Source organism: Serinus canaria, chromosome 8 (genome assembly GCF_022539315.1).
Source record: "Serinus canaria isolate serCan28SL12 chromosome 8, serCan2020, whole genome shotgun sequence".
NCBI lineage: Eukaryota > Metazoa > Chordata > Aves > Passeriformes > Fringillidae > Serinus > Serinus canaria.
Window position 1 is genome coordinate 24,028,936 of NC_066322.1, and position 26,185 is coordinate 24,055,120.

Consider the following 26,185-nt stretch of genomic DNA (forward strand, 5'->3'; position numbering starts at 1 on the left):
TATTGTAGATTCTAGTCCATGCAGAGGGGACCAATATTGCCATTTTTTTTCATTCTGTAGATGGAGAAATAAGAACTTTTGGAAGTGAATTGAATTCTTCAGGATTATCCTTGAGTCCTCTGTTTCCACTTGTAGCTGATAAGTCATAGCTTAAGATGAGAAGACGTCCCTTTATGCACTCCTGGGACTGCCCATTGCTGCTGGTTGGAGTTTCCCCACTCCCTACCCTAGGCTGAGCTACAAACCATATTGAATACATTGCAGCAGGGCAGGAGATTAGTGCTGAAACTGAAAGGGGAAACAGATTATCCTTCCACTAAAACTACCATTTTCTTATAAAAATCCAGCTGTGATACTTGGCTGCTGTAGCTTGGATCACATAAGGCTAATGTCTCGGGTTCCTCTAAGGTTGTGGAAAGCAGTGCTCTCCAGATTTTGCACAATGGGAAGATACTGAAGCTCCTGAAAGCTACTACTGAGGACGCAGGACAGTATTCATGCAAAGCCATAAATGTAGCAGGAAGTTCTGAGAAGCTGTTTAACCTCCATATACTTGGTTAGTTCCATGGCTTTGGGGTTGGTTTTTTGTTTGGTTTGGGCTTTAGTTGGTGATTGGAAAAGCAGTTGATATTTAAGAAGCCAATAAATTTCAACTCATTATTAATAGATTCTTCTACTCACTGCCCATGAATTATTGGCTGCTGAAGCACTGAGTGCTTAAACTTTGACATTCTTCTAGCAACACAGACAAAATATTGCTTTTGATTTCTGGGCTTTGATGCTTTGTTTTGTATTTGGGGTGTGCAGTGTGACAGTTCACCAGTACAGGTGTGGAAGTGTTTGTCACTATAGACACACTGTGGTGATCTGCAGAATTCCCTCTGCAGTGAACACTAAAGGTGTTTCAAGGGAATAGTAAGATCCAGCTGCATTCCCTTCAGTCACAGGGCATGGGTTCCCAGGCTAAATACCAGTCCTTCCTTAATGTTTGTCTTTTTAAAGTTCCACCGAGCATAATAGGTGCTGATAGCCCTGGTGAAGTGGCAGTCATCCTCAACCAGGAAATCCGTCTGGAATGCAGAGCCAAAGGCTTCCCTGTTCCTGACATTCACTGGTTCAAGGATGGCAAGTGAGTATATTGCAGCTTTTGTGGTTTGTGTCAGGCTCTTCCTCCCCTAGAGCAGAGAGGAAGGAGGTGTGCAATGTTTAACTACTTTGTGTTAACTTAGTGTCACAGATTTTGGGGTGGTGTGAGGTGGTAAACTCTGTAATCAAAACTTAACATCCCACTTTCCTTTCTGAACTCACCCATTACTGGCACTTGCAGAGCAGATTTTGAGTTTTTGTAGAGAGATGATGGTTGCAGCAAGATTAGCAGAACCTTTTCTTTGGGTTTTTTCTGTGAGTTATTCTACCTGAATTATTTTTCACACATTAGTAGTAAAAATGCAGTTATTTAGCTGAGATGATTTTTTCACTGGTAGATAGAACTTGTATCAGATGTTTTGCTGGCTAGTGCCTTGTGCAGTTCTGGATATATACATTAAAGATCTGAAAGTTTTTATATACATATATATGTTCGAAAACTTTTATACCCTGCATGTTTTCCATTCCTCATTTCATCTTCCAGGAAAGCACACCAGAAGAATTTTTAAATATTAGCTAAAAACCCAGCTGGGCTGGGTGTTTTTTGTGTTTAACAATGTGGTTCAGTATAGGCATTGGTCAGGACTCACAGATACTCTGCTGTGACAATTCCTTACCCTTTGCTATGGATATGTTGTTCCTGTGTAGTAGTTGACATTTTGTTATCAGCAAAGGCCTGGCATGACTAAATAAATTAGGAGCTGAGGTCACTTGTGTGACTCTGGCTCTGGTGCTGGCATCCTGGAGGTCTGAGAAAAGTACTTTCTGTGGTTTGATTTCTTTTAGAAGTTAGGAGAAGAGTTAATCATAATACCTTGTCACTGCATGTTGGTTCTTTTGATTAAAGCTATTAATGTAGTGCTAAATGGCACTCTGGAATGGTGCAATTATTGCCAGCAAAGGACCTCTTCTTCTTACTGTCAGTTTAAATCAATGCTGAAGGGGTGGGGCAGAATTCTGTGAAGCAAAGTGGTCTCTGTTTCAGGCCCTTGTTTTTGGGTGATCCCAATGTTGAGCTCCTGGACAGGGACCAAGTTCTCCACATCAAGAGTGCTCGCAGGGTTGACAAGGGTCGCTACCAGTGCAGTGCCACCAACACTGCTGGCAAACAAGTGAAGGAGGTCAGGCTTGTTGTCCATGGTAAGTTTATGGGATGCCTGATCCCAGAAGATCCTCTTGTTTTACTCTTACGGTTTTCTTTTTGACTGGAGATACTCAGACAAATGCAAATTAAGTCTCTGATGCTACAAAATTTGTGTGTAAGTTTAATTAATAATAATGTTCTCAAATTCTGCTGTTAGTTTCAACTGAATTTTTATTATCACATTGTCTTCATTGTTTTGATCTGTCTTAGGGAGGAGAAAATGATTAAAATTTTGATTTTGATACACATTTAGTCTTATTTTTCTTAACCTGATGCCAGGATACAACCTGTACTTCATGGGACTCACAAATTCTTGTGCCTGGAGTGTGAAGGGTAAGGATTTGAGTCTGTTAGCTCTCAAGTCCTCCCTTGCTATGGATTTGTTCCTGAATGTTGTGTGTGATTCTGTGAACTTAATGTGCATTATTTCCCTCATCTGGGACATTTGTGAAGCACAGAGCACCCGCAGGCACAGGAATGAGGCTGCACACAAGGCTTGGTGAGACCCTTTTCTATCAGGAGCAAAGAGAATGCTGGGAGGACTTGCAGGGGATTGTGGCTGTTCTGAGATGAGAGGAGTAAAACAGCTTCCCCCACTTCCCCACAGATAAAATCATGAGTAGATTTATTTCAGGTTCTTTAGGAAAGATGAATTTGTGACAGCAGAATGGAACTTCTCTTTACTTTTGTATTTCTCATTAGTCCTGGCTAGACAAACAGAAGCCCACAGAGTGAGGAACCTCAGTGCTAATTCTTGCTAGTTATTAGTTTGTTTTAGCTGTTTAGCCCTGCTTTTGGCTTTGATATTTTCCCAAAACACCATATTAAAATCATTCCTCATTTCTGATAGAGAAATGCAGTTGCCTTTGAACTGGTTCAGCATATTCAGTGGATTTGAGGTTTTTGATACAAAAAATGTTTAATTAGTAAATATTTCATTGTGTTTTGATAACTGCAGGACCTGTCTCAGGTGGGAATCCATCTGTTCACAGACACTTTGCATTTCTGCAGTGGTGTTCTCAATGACCACTGTAGAAGTCAGAGGAATCTGTGGATGTACTGAGCATGTTTGGCAGCAGAGGAGTCAATGTGTCTGCCAGATGTGTCTGGTCCTTTCAGCAGCCATAAATTTAGTCGTTGCCAATTGCGCTGTGTTTTTATTGCTTCTATAGAGATTTACGAACTCTTTATATTGGCTGATTTACACAAGAGCTTGTTTGCTAGAAAAATCCGAGTCCTGCTGCCTAGAGAGCAAGGGAAATGACTATGGGCCAAAAAGCTTCAAAAATAGGAACATAAAGCAAGACTATTAAGCTCATACTTAGACTCAAAGTAACTGACTTCATCCTCAAAAGTTTGGAGCACGGAGCAGTTCCCACTGCTGTTGAGGAGGGTCTTGGGTGTGTTTGGTATTTTCAATAGCAGGATCCTTGTTGGGAGGATGAGCCACCCAAGGCATCCAAGGATTGCTCTTTCTTTGGAGACAGGGAAGAGGGCTACCCAAGTGTACTGCAGGAGGCATGGAGGCCCAGCTGTCCTCACCTGCCACATGTTGGAGCCTGGTGGCCTTTTTGTTGTGTTCTCTTCATGCTTTCCATCCTGTGTGCCTTGAAGGACTGTACAGGTGATAGATGAGCTCTGCTGGGCAAAGAACCAAACAAAACACAGCAGGAAGGGTTGGAGGGCTGATGAAGATATTTTATTCTTACAGCATTCTAATATTTTGTTAAAATCTGCACATACTTTGTAGTCTAAGGCTTTAATGTTGTTGTTTTGTCTTTTAAACTAGTCCCCCCCAGTATTAAGGGAGGAAACATTACCACAGAGGTATCAGTGCTCCTCAACAACCTGATAAATCTGGAATGTGAAACCAAGGGAATCCCTGTGCCTACCATCACCTGGTACAAGGATGGGCAGCGTGTGATTTCCAGCCCCCAGGCTCTGTACGTGGACAGAGGGCAGTTCCTGCAGATCCCACGGGCACAGGTGTCAGACTCTGCTCAGTACTCGTGTCGCGCGAGCAGCACTGCGGGGGCCGCAGAGAAGCTCTTCCACGTGGATGTCTACGGTGAGGGACAGCTCCTGGGTTGCCTTACTGCTCCTGCAGAACAGCTGTGGAAGAGATCTTCAGCCTCTGCTGCCTGGCAGTGGCTGTGATTAAATTCTGGCCTCTGTTGGCAGGGCTATGTAGAGGGAGATTTAGACCCTCTGCTTTATGGAACTCTCCAACAGCTCTTGACTTAATGGAATCATAAAATGGTGTAGGTTGAAAGGGACCTTAAAGTCCATCCAGTCCCACCCTCCAAGACCCATCCAGCCTAGCCTTGGACGCTTGCAGGGATCTGGGGGCAGCCACAGCTTCTCTGGGCACCCTGTGCCAGGGCCTGCCCACCCTCACAGGGACCAATTCCTTCCCCATAACCTATCTAACCCTGCCCTCCCTTCACTGGCCTTGGTACCATGCTTTCTTCTACTCAGCTATTTCTCTACTATGTATATCCATTCTCTGTCTCACAGCTGCATGCTAAGCAATACTTACTTGAAAGAACCACTCTGGTTGGGATATTTACTGTACTCCTTTAAGTCCTTCTTGTCTAGTTCTTCCCTCTCAAAGTACTGCATATCCTCTGTTTTATACAGCTGGTCAATTTTGAGCTACGTCATTTGACTTCTCTGCCTTGCCCCAGCAGCAAATTCTCACATGAAATTGTGCGTGACGTGATGGCAGATGGAGCCAGAGTGGGTGGAACAAAGCCATTTTCTCTTAATACATTTTCTGGCTACAGAATTAATGGCTTGCAATATATTTCTTCCTTTCTGCAGTTCCTCCAGTAATTGAGGGCGATGCTGACACAGCCCAGAGCAGGCAGGTGGTTGCTGGGAATTCTCTGACGTTGGAGTGTAAGGCTGCTGGCAACCCTCCCCCTCTCCTGACCTGGTTAAAAGATAGAGTTCCTGTGAAAGCAAGTGACAAGCTCCGTGTCCTGGCTGGGGGCAAGCAGCTGGAGATCCTGAACGCCGTTGAGGCTGACCAGGGCCAGTACTGGTGTGTGGCCACAAGCATAGCTGGAGAGCAAGAAATCAAGTACGACGTTGAAATCTTAGGTGTGTGAGCTTCAGATTTATCAGGTTCCCATAAACCTAAGATGGAAAAGTTCCATAAAACCTATGGTTTTATTTCTGTTGGTATTAATATATTAAGATGAATTAGTCATTCTCTGTGTCTAGCTGAACTAGCACTGCACAACTTTTTTGTCCAGGGCTAAAGGACAGTTGAAGACTTGTACTTTCAGGTTAGTTCTTGAAGGATTTTTGTGTATGTGGTAGGTACATATTCTCAGCAACCTCTAAAATTCTTCTTACTTGTCTTCAGAGAATAAAATTGCAGAAATACATTAGAAATATCACCTAGCAGCTGCCTCTGGGAGAGGACATTTTTCTCTGAATTTGTGTTGAGCAAGTTTTGAACCTTATACTAAAAAAAAAAATATTATGTATCCCTTGAATCCATTACACAGTCTGTATTTCAGCAGTCCCTTCTGAATGTCTTGGGGCCTTCTGACAAGGGAGAGAACAGTAAAGACTGATTTTTAGGTTTTGCTCACTTGAACATAATACTGAATGCAGATGTAGAACATCCCTTCTGCTTCTGCAGGTATATGTCACTGGTCTTGATAGTGGAGGAGCTGTGTGGCAGTTCTTCTTCCCAGAGAGGATGAGACAGGGTGAAGAGGACCTGGAAGAGGATCCTCTGCACCTTTGTTTTGCTGACAAAGGGTGCCAAAAGCACCCTCGCCTTCCCTCCTTTCACAAGGTTCTTCTGACAGAATCTGGAAGACACAACCAAACAAGAAACAGTAAAAAAATGAGAGCAGTGATTTGAAGCCACTAAATGTCACTGTGCAGATGTTTCCCTTCAAAAAGGAACAGTGGTTCATAATGAATCAGTGTGTGTTTAACAGTGCAATTTGAGAGAGACTTGTTTGATATTTCTGATGTGTAAACGTTTCTCTTGGGGGATTTTTCTCTCTTACAGTGCCACCATTTGTGGAAGGTGGGGATGAGCTCTTGGGCTACATTGTGATTCTCCATAGCCCTTTGGAGCTGGATTGTTCAGCAAGAGGGACACCCTCACCAACTATCACGTAAGGGCACTGGTATGACGGTAGAAAAAGATAAATAAATCTGCTGGCTGGTTAGGTGAGGTTAATGAACCACCTGTGTTAATCAGTGGTGGTTAATGAGTAGAGGACAAACTCCTGGCTCCACTGATAGCACCATCAGGCACTCACTTGGCAACATCAGGATTTCATTTTAAAGTAGTTTGATTTGTTGTGCCAATATCCATGTCCTGGAGATAAGGATAGAAAACAAGAGCAGACAAAACTTTAAGTCCTTTGCTAATGCAACTTAATGTGCCCTTTCTTCTGCCACCCATGATTGCTTTTGCTTTGGAGGTTCCTCTCTGCCTCTGGTGGTATCTGCTGTCACCTTTCTGACACTGTCTTTAGTGGCTGTTCAGACAAGGGGAATACAACCTGACACTTCCAGACTTCCCTGGGAATGCAGGCGGAGTTACTGAGGCATTCTGTTTAATAGAATTGTACATATTTTAAGATTATTGTTGATCTTATTTTCACTGGCAAGTGAAATGGAACTTCCTTTTTGGTAGGTGGTTCAAAGATGGTCAGCCAGTTGGAGAGGAGGCTGGACGCAAGGTCTTATTAAATGGACAGAAACTTGTCATCTCTCAAGCTCAAGTGTCAGACAGCGGCCGCTATAAATGTGTGGCTGCAAACAAGGCGGGAGAACATGAGAAGGAATTTGATGTTACAGTGCACGGTAGGTTACTCAAGGTGGGCGGGAAGCAGCAGACAGCAGACTGCTTTTATTTCAAATTGCTGGCAAGAAGGTGCTCAAGCTTTTTATAAATGTTTATTTGCATTAGCAGGTTGTAAAACTGGAGAGGAGATTAGATGAAATAGAATCATAGAATGGTTTGAGTTGAACACCAGCCATGGCAGGGACACCTTCCACTAGATCTGGAAGTAGAATAAAGCTGCACTTACCTCTGGGATACTGCTTCTGTATATTTAAATGTACATGTTTAAATGAGGCAACATTTTTTTCTGGTGCTTTTTGCAGTTCCTCCGACCATTAAATCGGCTGGGCCTTCCGAGAGAGCAGTTGTGCTCCATAAGCCTGTGACACTGCAGTGCATAGCCAGTGGCATCCCCAGCCCTTCCATAACCTGGTTAAAAGATGGACAGCCAGTAAACATAGCCAGGGGAAATATCAGAGTAAGCATGATTCTTTTATGGGATCCAAACCATGGAAGATAATTGCTGTAAGTTATACATGCTAGTGCTTCTTTTCCTTTCGCTTCTCTCACACTGTAATACCAAAGCGCTTAAGGGTCATCCTGCAGAGTGAGGGCCTTTCTGCCTGATTAGGGTGCTGTCTCAGGTAATAGCAGAGTTCAGTAGACTGAATCCCACTAGACACCTCATATCAGGAGAGTCCGTGACTGGAAATTCAGAATCTGTCTCCTTCCAGTTGTACTTAACCTTTCAAGGTCAAATGCTTATCTGCTGATTGTGAGGAGGCTCTAGCCACTCATCCCTGTGAGGTGGGATTAGCTTGAGCTGTTTTGTGAGCACTGCAGCAGCTGCCTCTAATTCCCTTCTCCTGGTGAGATCCTGCCTTTCCATGAAGAGCCCTCCCCAGTGTTCGCATGTTCCAGGGGTGAGTGCTTGCAGTGGCTTTGATTTCCTGTGGCTGGAGCAGTTTTTGGTACCTTGCCTGCAGTCTCCTCTTCCTGCCTGCCCCTCACCAGCCAGGTCTCCTCACACCTGTACAGCTCCTGATGCTGCTGCCCCAGGGACACTGAAATCTCTGACCCAGCAGTTTGCTCGTTCCGTGAGCTGGGGTTGGGAGGGGATGACCCTGCTGTGTCCGCTCACCCCTAGCGGCTGTGCTGGGGGCAGTGGTGTCACACGGCTCCTCTCTGTGTTTGGGAACAGCTGGAGGCCTCGGGCCGTGTCCTGCAGCTTGGCAAGGCCCTGCCCGGAGATGCCGCCCGCTACACCTGCGTGGCCACCAACGCTGCGGGGGAGGCCCAGCAGCACACCCGGCTCCACGTGCACGGTAATGCGCCCAAACGGGGCTGTCCACACAGCTCTTGCACCTGGGCTCACCTTGCTCTGGCTTTTCCCCTGGCTCTGCACATCCACCTCTCAGTTCTCTTTCTCTGTCCCACTCCATTAGTAAGGAGTGAAGGAAAAAACTGGCCTTTGTGGAGTTAGGCCTCTCTCCTGTAATACCAAAAGATGCAGAAATGAATGAATGTCTTTCCAGGTACCTCTGCTGCTCAGAGGTATCCCTAAAAGTCAAACACATTCCTACTGACTCACCCCTCAGAAGGGCACTCTGTGTTTCTGAATCAATGTGTGATATACCATCACTGTTATTACTAATTTCATCCAAGGTTTTTGTGGATATTGGTATTCCCCGTGACCCAGGGAAATGGGAAATTTTTACAGGAATATCTTTTCTGAGAAAGGAACACTTTCTTGTGAAGGGATTTTTCAGCCTGTTTAAAAGGAATTTTCTTTTGCAGCTAAAAACGATAGAAAAAGACTCAGGGAAACTCGAGAAGCTGTCGTTTGCATGTGAATTTAATAAATGCTCTCACCGTGATTTACGTATATTTGGCTTAGAAGTGGTCACAAAGTGTTGTGCATTGCTGATGTGACCCAGTCCTCAAAGGAGGGGTAGGAATCCTCAGGAGGTGCAGGAATATACTGTGGCAATATTTTCACAGAGTATGGCTATGTTGTCTTTTATTGCCAAACCAAGCCAGTAACTGGAAGGCATTAAACTGAAGCAAGGAGAGGTTGCAGAGTCTCTGTGAGTGAGACTTAAAAAGAGGAGCCACATTCAGACTGTGATAATTGCATCCCAACCAACTTTAGTGTCAGTCCCATACTCATAAAGCTCTCCTTTGCTGTCAGTCTTCATGTTCAAACTGTTATTATCTGGTGTTTCTGTCATGTTTCAGATTTTGGAACTTCAGGAAGGTAAAACTGTCTACACTACTCAGTTTACTATCAGCAGCTGAAGTGAGAGGAGCTTGCCACAAAAAAGAATGGCTGTTCTGTGTTGTGTACCCATTACTTGCAAATCTTTAAGTTCCATTTTTCCTGGAAAAAAATTAAAATTAGCAAAAATAATGTTTTATTCCTCTTACCACTAATGAGATTATATAATGAGGGAGTATTCCCATTTCAGAGTTGGAATTTCTGGAGAAATTCCTTGGTCACCCAGCAGCTGAAGCTTATGCAACTCATTGCCCAAAGTTTCTTCAAGGGTAGATGACTTTATGATCATATACTCTGCTAGCTGGGTGGCTGAATTAATGCAAACCTGCTGCTTTTGTCTCTTCCCAGAACCACCCAGTCTGGAAGATGCAGGAAAAATATTAAATGAAACAGTGGTGGTGAATAATCCAATCCATCTTGAATGCAGAGCATCTGGGAACCCTCTGCCAGGTATCCATGTGCACCTTGGGGAGCATCTCCACAAGGGTTTCACTTTCATGTATCTTTGGAAAGTAATGGATATGCTGAATGTGGAGCTAATTGTGTGATCTTAAACCAGCTAGAAGCTGTGTGATGGGAAATGTCAATGTATGGGCTGACATGGAGGAAGGATTTAGGAATTCAGTGATCCCCACTGATAAATGAGTGAAAACACATCACAAGGATAATCTGTTCCCTTGTGATGCCCTGTCCACAGGCAAGAGCACTATTAGATTTCTACTGAACAAGCTTTAAACACATCCACTTTTATCTCCTGTCAGTTCAGTATTTGTTAGTGTAAGGCAGACCTGAAGTACTTCATGGATTGAGTGTGCCTGTCAAGTGTGCTCATGTCTAGGACTTCTTTAATGTGTGGCTTTTGTTACCTGGTAAGATATAAAAAGACATATTATTGAGAGCAATTTGCTGTATTAATTATTGTAGAGCAAAATGGGGAATTCTTAATAAGAGCTTATATCTAACATAGCAAATTATGCTGATTATAGCAACATTTTCAGATGAAAGGTGTTATTACATTTCAGATGTGCTTCTCCTTTTCTGCCTTTTTAAGAATTAAATCACATCAAAGTATTATTTTGTAGCATAATTTATACTTACATAAAAAAAGTTAAAATATTGAGGAAGTAAAATGTTATAAAAGCACAAGAATTTTATGTCTATTTTATGCTCCTTTTAAATTTTTTCTCTTTTATCTTCCAAATTTTCAGTTATTTTAGTTATCAGCAATTAAAATGATGGATTTCAGATAATTTATGCAATAAGAACAGTTTGGTCACCCCGGTGTGATGCAATGGCACATCCTGTTGTCAAGATATCACGAGTCAGGAAAGTGAGGAGCACAGCATCCCACTGGAAAAGAGAGAATCTGTGTGCAAGTCTTATCTATCAGTCAGGCCAGAGCAGTTAGTGGGTGCGAGTCTTTCCCCAAAACCCCTTGTGTGTTACAGATAATCCTTCCATGAGCAGTAATTTCATCTGAGTAGTGAAGTGGTGCCAGGAAAGCCTCTATGACCCTTTCTCCTGATGGATGGTGCCATCTTTTGGCTGAGATGCAAAATCTGCAGATTTTCTTGGTTGTCAACTTCCTATAAAATTTTCTTCTGTAGTAACACCAAGTTTTCTGCTCTTTATTTTCAGATTTTTGATCTGTCAGTTGCACTTTGATTTGGTTGCTTATGTTTTGATTCTTTGTCCCAGGTAGTTCAGTTTAATGTAGTGATAATTTAAGGCAAAAGGTAAAAAAAAATTATAGATGTTATAGAATCCCTGGATAGATCATCTATCTATCTATCCCCTCTTATATATATCTATAATATCTAGGGCTATTATAGTATTCCTGGATGGTTTGGGTTGGAAGGAACCTGAAAGCTCATCTCTTTCCATCCCCCTGCCATGGGGCAGGGACACCTTCATATTTTTGTGTGGTTTTAAACAGCTGCTCTTTACCTTGGTATAAGATAAGTAAATTTCCTATAATTTACTTTGTGTGATAATTTCTCAATTTCAGAATGCTTTTCCATAAATATATGGGGGATGTGGATGATGGTGTCAAATTTGCTGTTGAATTGTGGGGCATAGTTAGAAAATCTTCCTATTTCCTGATTTTCTGCTCCATTTTATTATTCTTAATCACGACTAACACTAAACATTGGTGTGTGTGGGAAAGCTGAGGTGGCCAGTGTGACAGCTCTGTGGTGCCACGTTTGTCGGGGCTGTCAGTGATTTGTCCCCGTTCCTGCCCCGCAGCTGTGTCGTGGTCCAAGGATGGGCGCGCGCTGGGTGACAGGGGACAGGTGCTGCGCATCGAGGGCGCACAGGTGGCCGACTCCGGCCTCTACAGGTGCCTGGCTGCCAACGCTGCAGGCACGGCCGAGCTGCTCTACAGCCTCCAGGTCCATGGTGAGTGCACGACCACGGAACTCTCACTCCTGGAGCTGGGGGAACACTTCTGAGAGCTTTGAGTCCAGCTGTTCCCCCAGTGACCCGTGTCCTCATGTGCTACATCCACATGGCGTTTAAATCCCTCCAGGAGTGGGGACCCCATCACTGCCTTGGGCAGCTGTGCCACTGTCTGCCTACCCTATCCATGAAGAAACTTGTCCTAATATCCAAATTAACCTCCCTACCCCCAGCACAAACTTGAAGCTGCTTTCTCTTGCCCTGTGTTGTGACACTTAGGAATAATACATGCAAGCTCCACCCTTGCTTTCCTCCTTTTCCAGTCTGCTTAACAGACTTGGTGTCACTCATCACATGATTACAGAATTCCAGGGTGGTTTGGGTTGAAAGGGACCTTACAGCCCATCCAGTGCCACTTCCTGCCATAGGCAGAGACACGTTCCACTAGCCCAGGTTGCTCCAAGCCCTGTCCAGCATGGCATGGGACACTTCCAGGGATCCGGGGGCAGCCATAGCCTCTCTGGGAATTCCATTCCAGGGCCCTCTCCACCCTCACAGCCAAGATTTCCTTCTCAATATTTCATCTCACCCTGTCCTCTGGTAGTGGAGAGACATTCCCCCTTGTCCTGGCACTCCACGCTCTTCACTCTTCTGTTTTCTCACTGGTATTGGAGTAAGTGTTTTGAATGTGAAAAATGTGCAAAGGGAAGGCATTCCTAGGAAGAATGAATTTATGGAAGAGGTATTTTGTTAAAGGGATCACTTGAGCAATTTGGAGGCCCAGGCAGTTGCTGGGATTTGTTTGAGGTGACTTTGAAGCTCACAATAGACAAAGGACACAGGTCAAATGCTCTTTCATAATCCAAGAGTTTTAAAGAAAAATGTGCTGTGTCCAAGAAGATGAAGTGGAAGTGTGTGGGTGTTTGCTGACATGAGACACCTAAGCAAAAGCCCACCTGGAGCTTTTCCACTGATTTCAGTGGCTTTTGGATGTGGCCATAATCGAAATTCTTATCTTTGATACATACATGTGCATGTAGCTGGTTTTCTGTGGGAGTCTTCCATGCAAAATGTGGCCCAAATTTGGCACAGTGTCCTCAGCTGAGATGCACACACAGTATATAGTTCCTATTAATGTTAATTAATGACTTGGGCAGTGCATTTCCATGGATTTAATGACCATCATGGGAAAAACTGATGGCACAAGACACAGTCAAAGGCAATTAACTCCACCCAGTGATGAATTCCCAGAAATCCTTAGAGCTAAGGACATTATTCTAGTTAAATGGAAAATAACCCCACAGTTCGTGTGCACCTTTTTAGGGGTGGCAGAATTTCAGCAAACATGCCCAGAGTTTTCTAGGGAACTAAAATTTTCGAAGACACAGAGCTTCCCCTTCTAGAACAGAGTATATGCAGTTGCAGCCACTAGTAATGGCATCAAAGGAACTAATTGCATTGAACTCCTGTCTATGAACCTGCTTCATTCAGCTGGTGTCCTGCCAGGCTGACAGTAGAGAGGTGCTGGAATTCACCATCCACAGATCCATCATCCACTGTCTTTAGAGTTTATGAGCTTGAGAAACTTAAAGGTTTTGCCCTCTTTACCATGGGAAGCAATGGCTCCTTAGTGGAGAACAGGCTCAAATGCCAAGTACTGAAAGTTGTGCTGCATTTATGGAAAGGTTGCTCTGGATTTCCATGAGCATTTTCCATGCCTCCATCAATTACTGGTCTTATTCTACAGTTTCTGTTGCTAATAGTGTTATCAGATCTTTTTGACATTAAAAAACAATGCTTGATACCTCAGGCTTAACACTGAATGGAGCCAGGCAGGCCAACTGAAGGAATCAGGTGAAATTCCAGTTTAGTTAGAATTCATAGGATTTCATTGTATTAATTTTTTTCACTTCTTTCTCCCCACTATAGCTGTCTCAGGTATTTGAGAACAATGAATGCTGCAATAGGAGGAGCTCTATGTGTGGGGAAAATATGAAAAAATTATAAAATCCTGTGCCTTTTTTCTGCTCTTACTTCTATTGCTGAATATACGTACGAGGAGAATCACAGGATCATGGAATGGTTTGGGTTGGAAGGGACCTTAAAGCTCATCCAGTTCCACCCCCTGCCGTGGGCAGGGACACCTTCCACTATCCCGAGTTGGTCCAAGCCTTGTCCAGCCTGGCCTTGGACGCTTTCAGAGATGGGGCAGCCACAGCCCGAGTTACAGGTTCTTAGAAGCTGCTAAATTCATTAATGAATCTTATTTTCAGTGCAGAATTTTACACGTTTTCTCCAGTCATACAGGGCAATATGTATGAGTAGCTCACACCATTCTCATCTCTTTGCAGGAGTGACTTTAAACATTAAGTTTTTATCTGATACTGACTTTTGAACTTTATCACTAAGTTATTAGTATAGGAGCAAATAGAATAGTTTTGATTCTCCTAGTGCATGAAACATCTTCCTTTTTAAATTTTTCTTGTTTCCCATTCTACCAGAGCCCTACAACATTGGCTAGACTGTGTGCCTAGAGTAAGTGCTTTAGATGTTCCATTGCAATGTTTTGTGTCATCAGAGAGGCAGATGTTTTCCAGTCTAATCTGATAAACGTTTCCATATGCTCTGCCAGGGCAATTTATCACTCTCTGTATGGATTTGCTTTATGTGGTTTATATGGTAAACTCCTTTCTTTAATCCCTACCACTCCTACAGTCTTTCACAAGGTCTAAATGGAATAGTAGAAGAGTTTGAGGGAATATTTTCTGGCTTTATGGTGTGGTTCCTGGGTTTCACAGCTGTCCTCTGGGCTGTGGGCCCAGTCCCACATACCTTGCTCACAGTAGTTTCACTGCAGTTATCTGCCCGCTCATGCTAGGGAAGAGCAGCATCTGGCACAGAGCAAAGACATTACAAGAGTTCAGCAGGAATAACATGAGAAAAGAGAAATAACATCCAAATCTGTGCAGCCTATTTCATTGTGATTAATACTCTTATGTAACTGTTACAGCCCTTTTTCTGTGGATTTTTTTTTCAGTCCCCCCATCCATCTCTGGCAGCAATGACATGGTGACAGTAGTGGTCAATAATGCAGTGAGACTGGAGTGTGAAGCCAGGGGCATCCCTGCCCCTATCCTGACATGGCTGAAAGATGGGAGCCCTGTGTCCAGCGTCAGCAACGGCCTCCAGGTACCAGGGACAGATCCTGCTCTGTGGTGCTCTCTCTTGTGGGAGGAGGCTTATAAGTCAGTGCAGCTTAATGGAAGAGAATAAGATGGAGGATTTGGAATAGTAATATAAGAGCTTTGCTCTGGGTTATTTGTGTGAGTTTAGTTCCAGTACTGTGTGAAGTGGAAGATAGAGATATATTGAAATAAAGTAGTCCTTTCAGCTGATGTCATACTGAGTAAATTTGCATCAACAAATTTTTCACTTACTGGGAAGAAGAGGAAATTGGACCAGATTCCTCTGCTGAAGAGATCTGGAAAGCTTATTACATACACCAGTAATTCAGAAAAGAAAACCAACCTCTGATATAAGGAGATATTTCAGAGGTAAAGTGAGAGGCCGTGGTTGGTTTTTGGCAGTTGATTTTATAATCTGAAAGGGAAGAGGAAGAATTTGTCTTCTGTAGGAACAGCTCAGGGCACAGACAAAAGGTGTGACAGCATGTTTGAAGCTGGTGGGAGGGAGGGAGAGGTGTCCAGATCCTGCAAAGTCTTGAGAATGCCAGGAATTCCCTAGGGACTGGAATGAAGTTAGAGTTCTGCTTTTGCAAGTCTGGATTAGAAGAGAACACCAGAGTGCAGGGAGATAGTGGGAAGCAGTGGCAAAACAAGTGTTCCATTTTAAATGAGCCCTAGGAGTTCCCCCACCTGTGTTTGGCACTGGGGTGTGCCTGAAGGTGCTGTGCTCTCATTGCAGGTCCTGTCGGGGGGCCGGGTGCTGGCACTGCCCAGTGCCCAGCTCAGTGACACAGGGACATACACGTGTGTGGCAGTCAACGCTGCAGGGGAGAGCCAGAGGGACATTGACCTCCGTGTGTATGGTGAGTGACAAGCGTCTTTCTTTTGGCTCTGAGAGCTGTTCTTGAAGCTTTAATGCAGCACAGTGGGCCCAGACCCTGAGCAGTGCTGAGTAAAGATAGTCCCAACCTGTAATGGAAGGCCAAGTGAGGAGGGGTGGTTTGTGTATGGAAGTTAAAACATGTATGCACATCTACCTTCATTTACTAAAGTGTGTAGGTGTGTCCTTCTGTGTATTAATGGAACTACATTGAATTTACAGCAGTGAATTTACAAGTTTTATGCATAAAAGCTCATTTATGAATGATAAAAGAAAATATGTGTTTGTGTGAGAGATATTCTTGGGCCCAGTGCTCTGTTGTCTTTATTGCACCAGAAGGAGGGTACTGGGAGTTCTCCATCCAGCTTTGCAGTTCCCATGCCATTCCCAAGCCTTGCTCTGCCTGCCTAAATGGAGGGGACTCTTTTAGAGCTAAATAGTGATGCTGTGTTGAGTCCAGCCATTCAGTTCTGTCTCCTTCAAGGAGCAGGAAAGAAGTGGTTTTTTAGTTTGTCAGTTTTCCAGATTGTCAATGAGTTAATTCTGATTTTTTGTTTTGCCTGAACTTGTGTAAATTCATCCTCCCTTCTGATCTGGGCCATGCTCTCAGATACCTGGTGGGATTGTTGGGACTGTCCTATGCAGGATTTTGGTGATCCCTGTGGGTCCTTTCCAACTCAGGATATTCTGTGATTCTGTGCTTTCTTGTATGAATTTCATCCTGTATTTTTTGTAACTTGCATCAGATGCCTTTTCATATTCACAGAATGGTTTGGGTTGGAAGGGAGCTTAAAGCTCACCCAATCCCACCCTGTGCCATGGGCAGGGACACCTTCCACTATCCCAGGTTGCTCCAAGCACCATTCACTCTGGTCTTGGATGCTTCCAGGGATCTAGGGGCAGCCACAGCTTCTCTGGGCACAATGTGCCAGGGCCTCCCCACCCTCACAGGGAAGGATTCTTCCCAATATCCCATCTAACCCTGCCCTCTGGAAGGCACTCCTAATTGTCCTGTCCCTCCAGGCCCTTGTCCACAGTCTGTCTCCAGCTCTCTTGGAGCCTCTTCAGGCACTGGAAGGGTCTCTGAGGTCAACTCATGTTGTGTTCTCAGAGCCCTTGGATGCTGTGCCAGCAGGGATGCCAGGGACTGTGACTATAGCAGGTTTTGAGTTCCCTTGGACATCTCAGAGGATTTGTCCAGCAGCAAAATGAGGATGAACAATAATCTGACATTTATCTTAGAAATGTTACAATTCCAGATGTGTAAAGAGGCATTTGAAATTGAGGAACCTTTGTGGTTTTGCTTTTGCTTTCAGTAGGTCAGTGGACTCTGCCAGTCTCCAGCATTATGGCAATCCCCTGTGGAAAACCTTGCAAGAAAAGTTAGGAGTTTGGATGAGTTCTAAGAAGGGGCAGCTGGCCAAGTTATTTGTTCCTGAGTTTGGCTTTCAGAATTGTCTCCCTTGGTTAGGGTACCACTGACTGAAGTCCTGGTGACTTTTGCATCTGGAAGGGGCAGTTAGAAACCCAGGATTCTGCTGTGGCAAGTGAGCCAAAGTTAATATAGGCTGGAACATTTCATGTCTAGAGCAAGGAATATCAGGGTCTCTTTTGGAGTTTGAGGACAGGTATGTATGTGTGTGTAATATGACATAGGTATATTTAATATTCCTCTTTTATTTTCTGGAACCTCTGTCCATTTTAGCTGGAGGAAATGAAAAGAGTTAGGAGTTGTGCATGTTTAAAATTAGTGTTGTATTAGAAGCTGGCCAGGGTTGAGTTCAGCTGCAGGACCAGCTTGAGTGAGGCTGTCACCAAAAAGTAATATTGCTCTTCAGACTTGCCTCACAAGGGCAATCTAATTAAGAAGCCACAGGAGGAAAACTATTTGGAGTAGAGTTGGAGCTGGATTGGTTGGAAATATGCTCTGAGCCACGAGTTGGAACAAGCTCAGTTACTTACAGTTACTATGAGCATAATTAGATTAATTTTAAACCCCATTCCTTCAGAAATAAGTGCTTTAGTGTCTGTGTCATAAACTCAGTTTCCTTTTGAGCACATTTCAGTTCATTGAGCTGAGAAGAAAAGTAAATGGTTGAAAAGTCTTTGGAAATAAATTTGCCTTCTGCAGGAATGGATCAGCTTCCAAGTCTCAGTTCCACAATACTCATAAAGAATCTGGACCTTTGTGAGTTCTAGAAAGATAAAAAGATAAACAGATTTTTTTGCACTTACTATATTTCTTATCCACAGGGACCAGGCTTTTCCCTAAATTATTTCCAAACTGTGAAATCAGCAGCTCTGCTCTGTACTTCCTGGGCATGAAACACAAAGCTTGATTGTTCCTGGTCTTTCAGGCCACCTCCAGAGCAGTCTTGCTGTCCCCTGAGTGCCACTTTGGAACATGTTCTGGTCTCCCGTGTGTGGTTAACCTGCTGTGCTTGTTCTCACAGATGGTCCCACTGCCTCCCTTCTCACCCCAAAGTTCTGTGCACTCAGACCCTCAGTGTCTGGGGTCATGGATCCCAAAACTGAGGGCAAAGGAAATGTGACAATAAAGATTCTTATATTTGGTCCTGGTCAGCTTCTTGGGGGGCAGTATTTTGTCTGTGTTCTTTTTGACTGCAGCCACAAACACTTTCCCTGTGGAAAATTTCTGATTTGCTGTGTTCAAGGTTTAGTTCTCAGTTGCCTTCTCAGTTACTTTTTTCTGATTGTGGAAACAAAAAATTAAAAAATGGGGGAAAAAAATTTGTTTTCTTAAATCCTGACACTGTTCAAGAAAAACTAATGGGGAAGTGTCCAGTGTTCTGGGATTTTTTATTTCTACACAGAAAACTTTCCTTTCAAAAGGAGATTTTTCTACTGTCTAATTTGGAAATAATAGTGTAATAATGAGGTTATCACTGAACTGCAGGACAAATGCAAATATAGCACTCAGTGCCAAAAACTGCATTACTTAGTAAATCCCACAAACCTGATACATGAGCTAATTGCAGATTATTATTTGTTGATTAAGTCATTAACCCATTGACTTGCTTGCCAACCATGTAAGTTCTTATTCTGTCAGCTGTATTTGGCCATCTCTGGACAAATTATCTATAGGTCACAGTTGTCCTAAAGCCAGATATCCTTCTTGGCACTGTTTGGAACAGTTTAAGACATTTTCAGCTTCTGGGGCTGATTGTTATCTCATGAGCTTTTTCACTCAGCAGCTCTTTTTCTTTCTTGCAGGAATGCATTCCCCCATTTTTATATATTGGGGATTTTCCTTTCTAGCTATGTTTAAAGGGCTTTTTTTGCTAGTCTTTAGTTCTCCTTATGATTTCTCTGTAGCTGATACCTCACTAGTGTGTATTTTGTGTAGAAGATATTCTGTAAATAACAAAGATGATTATTGTGGTTTTTGTGGTATAAAGGAGACTGAAGTTGTGTGTGACTGAAGGTGTGTCATTTTATCTTTGCTCTGTGAAGTCCCTTAACCCCACATTATGGTTGCTCTGTGAAATCTTCAGTGCCCAAAGGTCCCTTGGTTTGAGCAATAGAGGAAACAGCCTCAGATTGCGCTAGGGGAGGTTCAGGTTGGATATTAGGAAAAATTCTTCACAGGAACAATGGTCAGGCACCTGGGCAGGGGTGGAGCTGCCATCCCTCGAGGGATTTAAGACCTGTGGATGTCGCCCCTGGGGACAGTGCTGGGGAGTGGTTGGTCTGGATGGTCTCAGAGGGCTTTCCCAAGGTAACCAAGTGTGTGATTGTGTTGGTGCAGTCCCTCCTGACATCGTGGGCGAGGAGCAGAACGTGTCAGTGCTGCTGGGCCAGGCCCTGGAGCTGCGGTGCCAGGGCAGCGCTGTGCCCCCGCCCCGCCTCGCCTGGCTCAGGGACGGGCGGCCCTTGCTGGAGAAGCCAGGCCTGAGCATCTCTGCAGATGGCAGCGTGCTGAAGGTAAGCTGGGCAGGCAGGGCATGCTGGGGCTCACCCCGGGGAGCTGCACCCTCCGTGGAGGTGGGACAGCATTGGGCTCTCTGGGGTAGCAGAGTAGTGTGTGAGGAGGGAGAGATGGCAGAGACCCTGGCTGTCTGGGTACCAAGCTTGCTGGATTCATGCTCTATTTTTAACATTCTGGGAAACATATATAAAAATGAAATTGAAACCTGAGCCCCTCTCCCTACACGTTTCATGAATAATTATGTAGGAAGAAGAAACCCAGGTTTTCCTTTTGTTTCCAGATTGAAGGAGCTCAAGTGCAGGACACTGGACGCTATACTTGCGAAGCGACAAATGTTGCTGGGAAAACTGAGAAGAACTATAATGTCAATATTTGGGGTAAGATTTATTAATCTTATTCCAGAAATGGGAACAAGGCTCAGAGCTGCATTATTATGTGAGACACTGAAATCCTCTGTAGTTCATCAACACTCAGTTGGTGAGGCTCATGAAGGGATATATTGTTGTGTTTGCTGTAGTTGAACAGGCCCAAGACAGTGCACACATTTTTCAAATTGCTTTAATTTAGTTCCTAATTAACACCAGTTACAGGCCTTTGTTGAGCTTGCAGGAATGAGAGTAGTTAGAACTATAACTAGTGAGTGGCATCCCTTCTCATGGCAGGGGGTTGGAACAAGGTGATGTAAAAGGTCCCTTCCAGCCCACACCATTCTGTGATCATGATTCTATAATATATACCTAGGTTTGGATCCATAACTTTAATGTCATTTAAAGTAACATACCAACTTTCCAGTTACTGAAATACTGAAGCACTGGAAATTGACATAAATAAAAGCTGCCTTACAAACTTATTAGTGCTGAATCATAAAAACAGCTTTAATATTTTTTTTCTGTTGCTCTATGATGAATGTGGCTTAGGACATTATTGTAATAATTGCTTTTAAGGGGGTTTTCTGCACCATCATTTTCTTCTCATGTTCAAACTGAAATGTCCCTGTTTTACTATTATAAATCAATTTCTTATCTGGACTCACAAGACTAGAATTACATATGAGGGTTTGTAACACTAAAATGACATTTTTCAGTTCAGATTTCAAGTCTGTCATTATTAAAAGACCCATTCATGGCATTTGAGTTAGAGGTGGGTGTTGTAGTACTGTGCCATTTTCCCATGCTGAAGCAAATGCCATTTACTGTGCAGGTCAGCCTCTGCTCTCCTCTTCCTCTCCCAGACTTTTACACAGGACCTTTGCTGGAGGGACTTAGATTTGTTCCTTTGTGCAGTATGACCATTCCAGTAGGATTTGAATGGAGGGATAATTCTTTGCTAGTTAGCAGCTTTGATGGGATAAGTTTGATAGCAACCACAGGCTGCCTGTGAAAGCCATCTGTGGGTAAAGAATTATAGTTTTTATTTATGCCCCAGCATCCAAAGTCTTCCTTGCCATATTTTGAGGTTTTAAATCCAGGAAATGTATCCTTCTGAGGATTTGTGAGAGCTAAGTGTGGATCCAGGAGCCAGCCTATGAGTTATATGAAGAGAACAGCACAGGCTTGTCCTGGCTGGAAGCAGGACCAAATAAAGGGTAAAGCAGACAGTACCATAAGGCCTTTGGCAGTGTTGTTTCAAACCCCACACATCTGGTTGCTGCTGGAGAGCTGGAGGTAGCAGAAGGAGAAGCTGGCTATTGTCACATGCATTAAAAAAGTGCTGTGTAAGTTGTTCACCTGGGAGATTTTATTTGCCAAGTTCAACCTACACTCTCCTCTGCTTTTTCTTGGTCTCTGCCTACTCAATTTTCATCTGATGAAAATCATTCCCTGATTCCTAAGAGGCAATTAGCCCTTCCCTAGCAATTGAACCCAAGTTTTTTAAGACTTTGAGAATCAGAGTAAAACACTGGTCCCTTTTGTCTGCAGCTGATTTAGAGTCACAGAGCTGTAAACAAAGTGATCCTTCTGTTGCAGGAGGGTGATCAGAGGGGTGGGATCCATAGCCTTGGATGTGGCAGCCAGCATGCTGGAAACATTCAAAGGAAAAATGAAGGATGAATTTTAAAAGTCAGTGATGATGATGATCTCTGTGGGTTTATTAGCTGAGGCCATGAATGAGGCAGGCTCTTAGAGTTGGAGTCATTTGACAAAGTTCCCTAAACCAGCTTTGTTCAGTGAAGTCCATTAAAGACAGCCCAAATTAAAGCCTGTGCATGCAGCAGCCTTTAGAGCCCAGAAGGATGCAGTCATTCCCAAGTGTATTGTTCCCTACCCAGGGCCTGGTTAGCATTGAGGAGACAATTCTTGTCATTGCTTCAGAGCTGAATGGGAGAGATTTGCGTGAGGGTCATTTGGGGTTTGCTGCTGGCTGATAATGTGCTGTTTCAAAGGCTGCACTTATTTTGCTTTTCTTTGCAGTGTCACCAAGTATTTCTGGCTCGGATGACAGCTCTCAGTTGACAGTCACTGAAGGGAGCTTGATTAGCCTCATCTGTGAGTCCAGTGGCATCCCACCACCCAGTCTCACCTGGAAAAAGAATGGTGGGTAACTGCCAATTGTCTGTTTTATAAAGCAAATGGGATAATTCTGATCTGCTGCGTTTTCTTTTTATCTTGTGTACATTTTGGATGGTGTGTTCTGAGGAGTTCAAATGTGCAGATATATCTGCATAATCCTGGCATTGAGTAATGTGGGCTCCAGGAGTAGATTATTCCCTTCTGCTTGGATCAGGTGTTTCTAAAGGTGCAAGAGAAGTGCAGTGCTGAGATTGATCACCTGGCAAAAATGAACTATGGAGCACTTAAAATGTTCATGTACTGTGGGGTAACAGCAGCAGCATGGTGCCCCATCCCTGGAAATGTTCCCAGACCAGGGTAGATGTCTTTTGAGCAAGTGGAAGGTGTCTGGGCCCATGGCAGAGAGTTGGAACGAGATGATCTTTAAGGTCCCTTCCAACCCAGACCATTCTGGGATTGTAAGACTTGTTTCTGGGCCAGGGTGTTCCTTTGTGTGAAGTTGAGTTTCTGCCCTGTGATCTACTGCATAACCCAGATTCTCTGAGCTGGTTTTAAATCTGCAGCTGTGGCATCCTGCCAAGTGGTGAAGATGTATGTAGTTGTAGCCGTTGCTTTGGGGATTGACCAAACCCTTTCTCTCCTCCCATCTTATTCAAGAGTAATCTGCACACCTTTTGCTTTAGGGGTCAAAGTTACATTGCCAAACACCTCTTTAGGGGTTGGCAGACAAAGCCAGCTGTTTTCAGCACCTTCTTTTAGCACTCCTGGAGAGAGAATACAGGACAAAATAAGATAATTTACTTTTCCAGTGTGGTAATTCTTGTGTTATTAATCAATCTTACTTATATTTGTGTTTTTCTAAGCAGAACAATTCAATATCGTATGTACTTGTTTTAATTAATTTTGGCTCATGGAAAGAGCAGGTTTTAATTGCAGAACACTTTTTCCAATGCATAACGTTTTCAGAGAACAGGAAGTTCTTTTTAAACTGTCTCTTGGAAGCCAGAAAGGCCTTGTATGACATGTGAATGCACTGCAAGGGTAACGTGTGTACACTTAATGGAAGGAAGGAGACTTAAACATGCTAGAAAGTCTAAAAATGCAGTTAGAAAGGAAGGGTGTTTTTTTCAGCATGTTTGACATTTGGTACACTTTGTAGAGAGACTTGAAAGCACAAGAGGGAAATGAAGATTCAGCTTGTTAGAGGTATCCATGGCAGGTGCATTCCTTCTGTTAGGAAGTCTCCCTACAGTTTGGAAAGATGAAAATGGATAATCACGAGGTCTCCAAGACAGAAGAATCTGCTCAGAGAATGCAGTGGGAGTTTGCTGTTATGTTTCTGCTGAGGATTTCCTGAGAAGAAGCCTGTGACACACAACACACAGATAGTGTGAAACTAAATTTTATGTTTCTAAGCACTGGCTCTGATGAATGAGACAATTATACACTGAAAAATGAGTCATCTTTTACTGAAAGTGCTGAGCTTTCTACTCAGTGGAGGTGTTCCAAACTCTGGATGGATGTGGGGGAGAGTCAGTGTGCTTTAGCTCAGGGTTTGCCATGAAATCAGTGGTGAATGCAGAAAGTACTCAGGATCTGCTTGTGTAAAGTTCCTGCTCTCTGGAAAAACTCTTACAGAGTACTTCTAAAATGGGCAAATGTGCAACTCGGTCCTTTTGAATGAGCCAGTGGACTTCACACCACATGAATTTAATTTACCCCTGGCCACTTGTGTGGTTTTATGTGACAGAAGGTGTCTTGCAGGCTCTCCTGTGGTGCCGGAGCCATCGGGAAGGGTGCGGGTGCTGTCTGGGGGCAGACAGCTCCAGGTTGCAGTTGCTGACAGGTCTGATGCTGCATCTTACACCTGTATTGCTTCAAACGTGGCTGGGAGTGCCACCAAAGAGTACAGCCTGCAAGTGTACAGTAAGTGCCAGGAAAACTCTCATCACAGTTTGCCAGTTGTGCAGTAATGTTACAGGAGTGTGAGCTGGGCAGTGATGTTGAGCTGCAGGGTCTCCAGAGATGGAGTGCTGCCTGTAGGACTGTTTAGAGGCAGTTCAAGGAGAGTGTTACGTCATTAAAATTTTGGCAATTTGGACCTGTAGCTTGACCAAGACATTGCATATTCCTGTTGAAAGTGCACAGTCCACTGATGTAACCCCTTTAGTCTTGTCCCCAAGCTGAAGTAGTGATGACAACTGAATGAACTTAGATTTCCCTTAATTCCCTTAGACTTTACTATATTTTTGTTGGGAATAAAAGGAGGTATTTTTAAACAGTCCCACAAAGAAGAAAATCTTCCAAAATCTGTAGGGATTGATAGTGCGGGGACAGTCTCTTTTAATTTAATTTTTTTCTTTTGTTTGTATTTTAAAAATTGCCTGTAAATTAATACTTTAAAAACCATTTTTACATTATGCTGTGGGAGCAGGGGAAAGGAGCTGATTTGCCTTTTACTAGTCTTGCTGCTCTGAAAAATTGACTCAGCAGCAGGTCTCAAGTTGCAGCTTCCAGCTGACTCCTACACTGACCGTGTCTCTTGTTCTTCCCTAGCTCGACCAACTATATCCAACAGTGGTCCCCACCCGTCAGAGGTCATTGTCACTCAGGGAAGTGAAATATCCCTGGAGTGCGAGGCTCAGGGCATTCCTGAGCCAGCAGTGATGTGGCTGAAGGACGGGCGGGCGCTGGGCAGTGGCAGGGAGGTGACAGTGCTGGCCGGGGGCCGTGTCCTGCGGCTGCAGAGCGCCCGGGTGTCCGACACCGGCCTCTACGTCTGCGTGGCCACCAATGCCGCCGGGCTGGCTGACAGGAAATACGACCTCAGCGTCCACGGTGAGTGGGGGCCACCTGGGGCACTGGCAATTCACCACTGAGTGGCCAAGCAATAGTGTGCAGCTCAGTGCACCTCCTGGATCTGCTGCAGGGGATGCAGCTCTAGCTGCAGTGTAAGGAAAAGCCCAAATCCTGGTTTATAACTCCTGAATATTTTAAAATTTTAGCCCTCTTTCTGTTAATATCAATCTACCCCAGGTTGCTTCATCTCCCAAGATAACCAGGATATGGTACAATTTTACATTATACTGGGGTGAATGTCATGGTGGGAAATATTCTGTTGTTGGAGAGAGAAATTAAGGTTTAACCAAGACCATCCTGCTACTCAGCCTCAGTAAACTAATATTTGGGTGACGCAACATTTTGTGAGCAAAACAAATTTGTACTTGATCTGAAGTATGGCTTTTCCCTACTCTTTGCTCTAGTTCCCCCAAGTATTGGTGGTTACCTGCAGCTGCCTGAAAACATCAGCACTGTGGAGAAGAATCCCATTTCCCTGGTTTGTGAAGCCTCAGGAATCCCCTTGCCAGCAATCACATGGCTCAAGAATGGATTGCCCATCACCTTGAACAGCTCAGTGCGAATCCTCTCAGGTACAAAAGCTGGAGGGCACATGGCAATATCTCACTTTGTCATGCCCAAAAATACACTTCGTTATCTCTCCTATGTATTTTTCTCCACCTCTTCCTCTTCACAGTTGTTTTACCATTTAAAGAAGAAAAATATTTGAAAGAAGAAATGACAAAAACCAAAGCCCATCTCTAATTTCTATGGGTCTCAGAAAGAGAGCCTCAGAAATGAGTGCATGTAAAAGCATTTCTGGCTGTGTTGTTTCTTTGGCCTTGGATTTGCCACTGGAAAGTAGAAATCTCATGACAATAACTTTTTATGAAGTTTTATGATAGCTGTCATGCAAAGCCTGTATCATGAACCTAAGAAAATTATCAGACAGGTAAAGAGCTGGAAGGTGTTTAAGAGCTCAGCTAAGACTGCATTTGAAGCTGGTAAGCTTCAGGATATTTTAATGAGTGCA

General features: G+C 43.8%; 1 protein-coding gene across 1 annotated transcript in view; it reads left to right on the plus strand.

The window, feature by feature from the left end:
- The window catches only part of HMCN1 (hemicentin 1), a 165,321-nt gene that overhangs the window by 81,319 nt on the left and 57,817 nt on the right, over positions 1-26,185 (plus strand). The window contains 19 exon segments of the mRNA XM_009088425.4: positions 409-556; positions 1,003-1,129; positions 2,132-2,286; positions 4,080-4,358; positions 5,114-5,395; positions 6,327-6,435; positions 6,963-7,132; positions 7,436-7,590; positions 8,314-8,437; positions 9,739-9,840; positions 11,638-11,790; positions 14,828-14,979; positions 15,715-15,838; positions 19,625-19,800; positions 20,085-20,181; positions 22,216-22,338; positions 24,079-24,240; positions 24,871-25,152; positions 25,578-25,745. Coding sequence (XP_009086673.3) covers positions 409-556; positions 1,003-1,129; positions 2,132-2,286; positions 4,080-4,358; positions 5,114-5,395; positions 6,327-6,435; positions 6,963-7,132; positions 7,436-7,590; positions 8,314-8,437; positions 9,739-9,840; positions 11,638-11,790; positions 14,828-14,979; positions 15,715-15,838; positions 19,625-19,800; positions 20,085-20,181; positions 22,216-22,338; positions 24,079-24,240; positions 24,871-25,152; positions 25,578-25,745 — 3,088 coding nt within the window.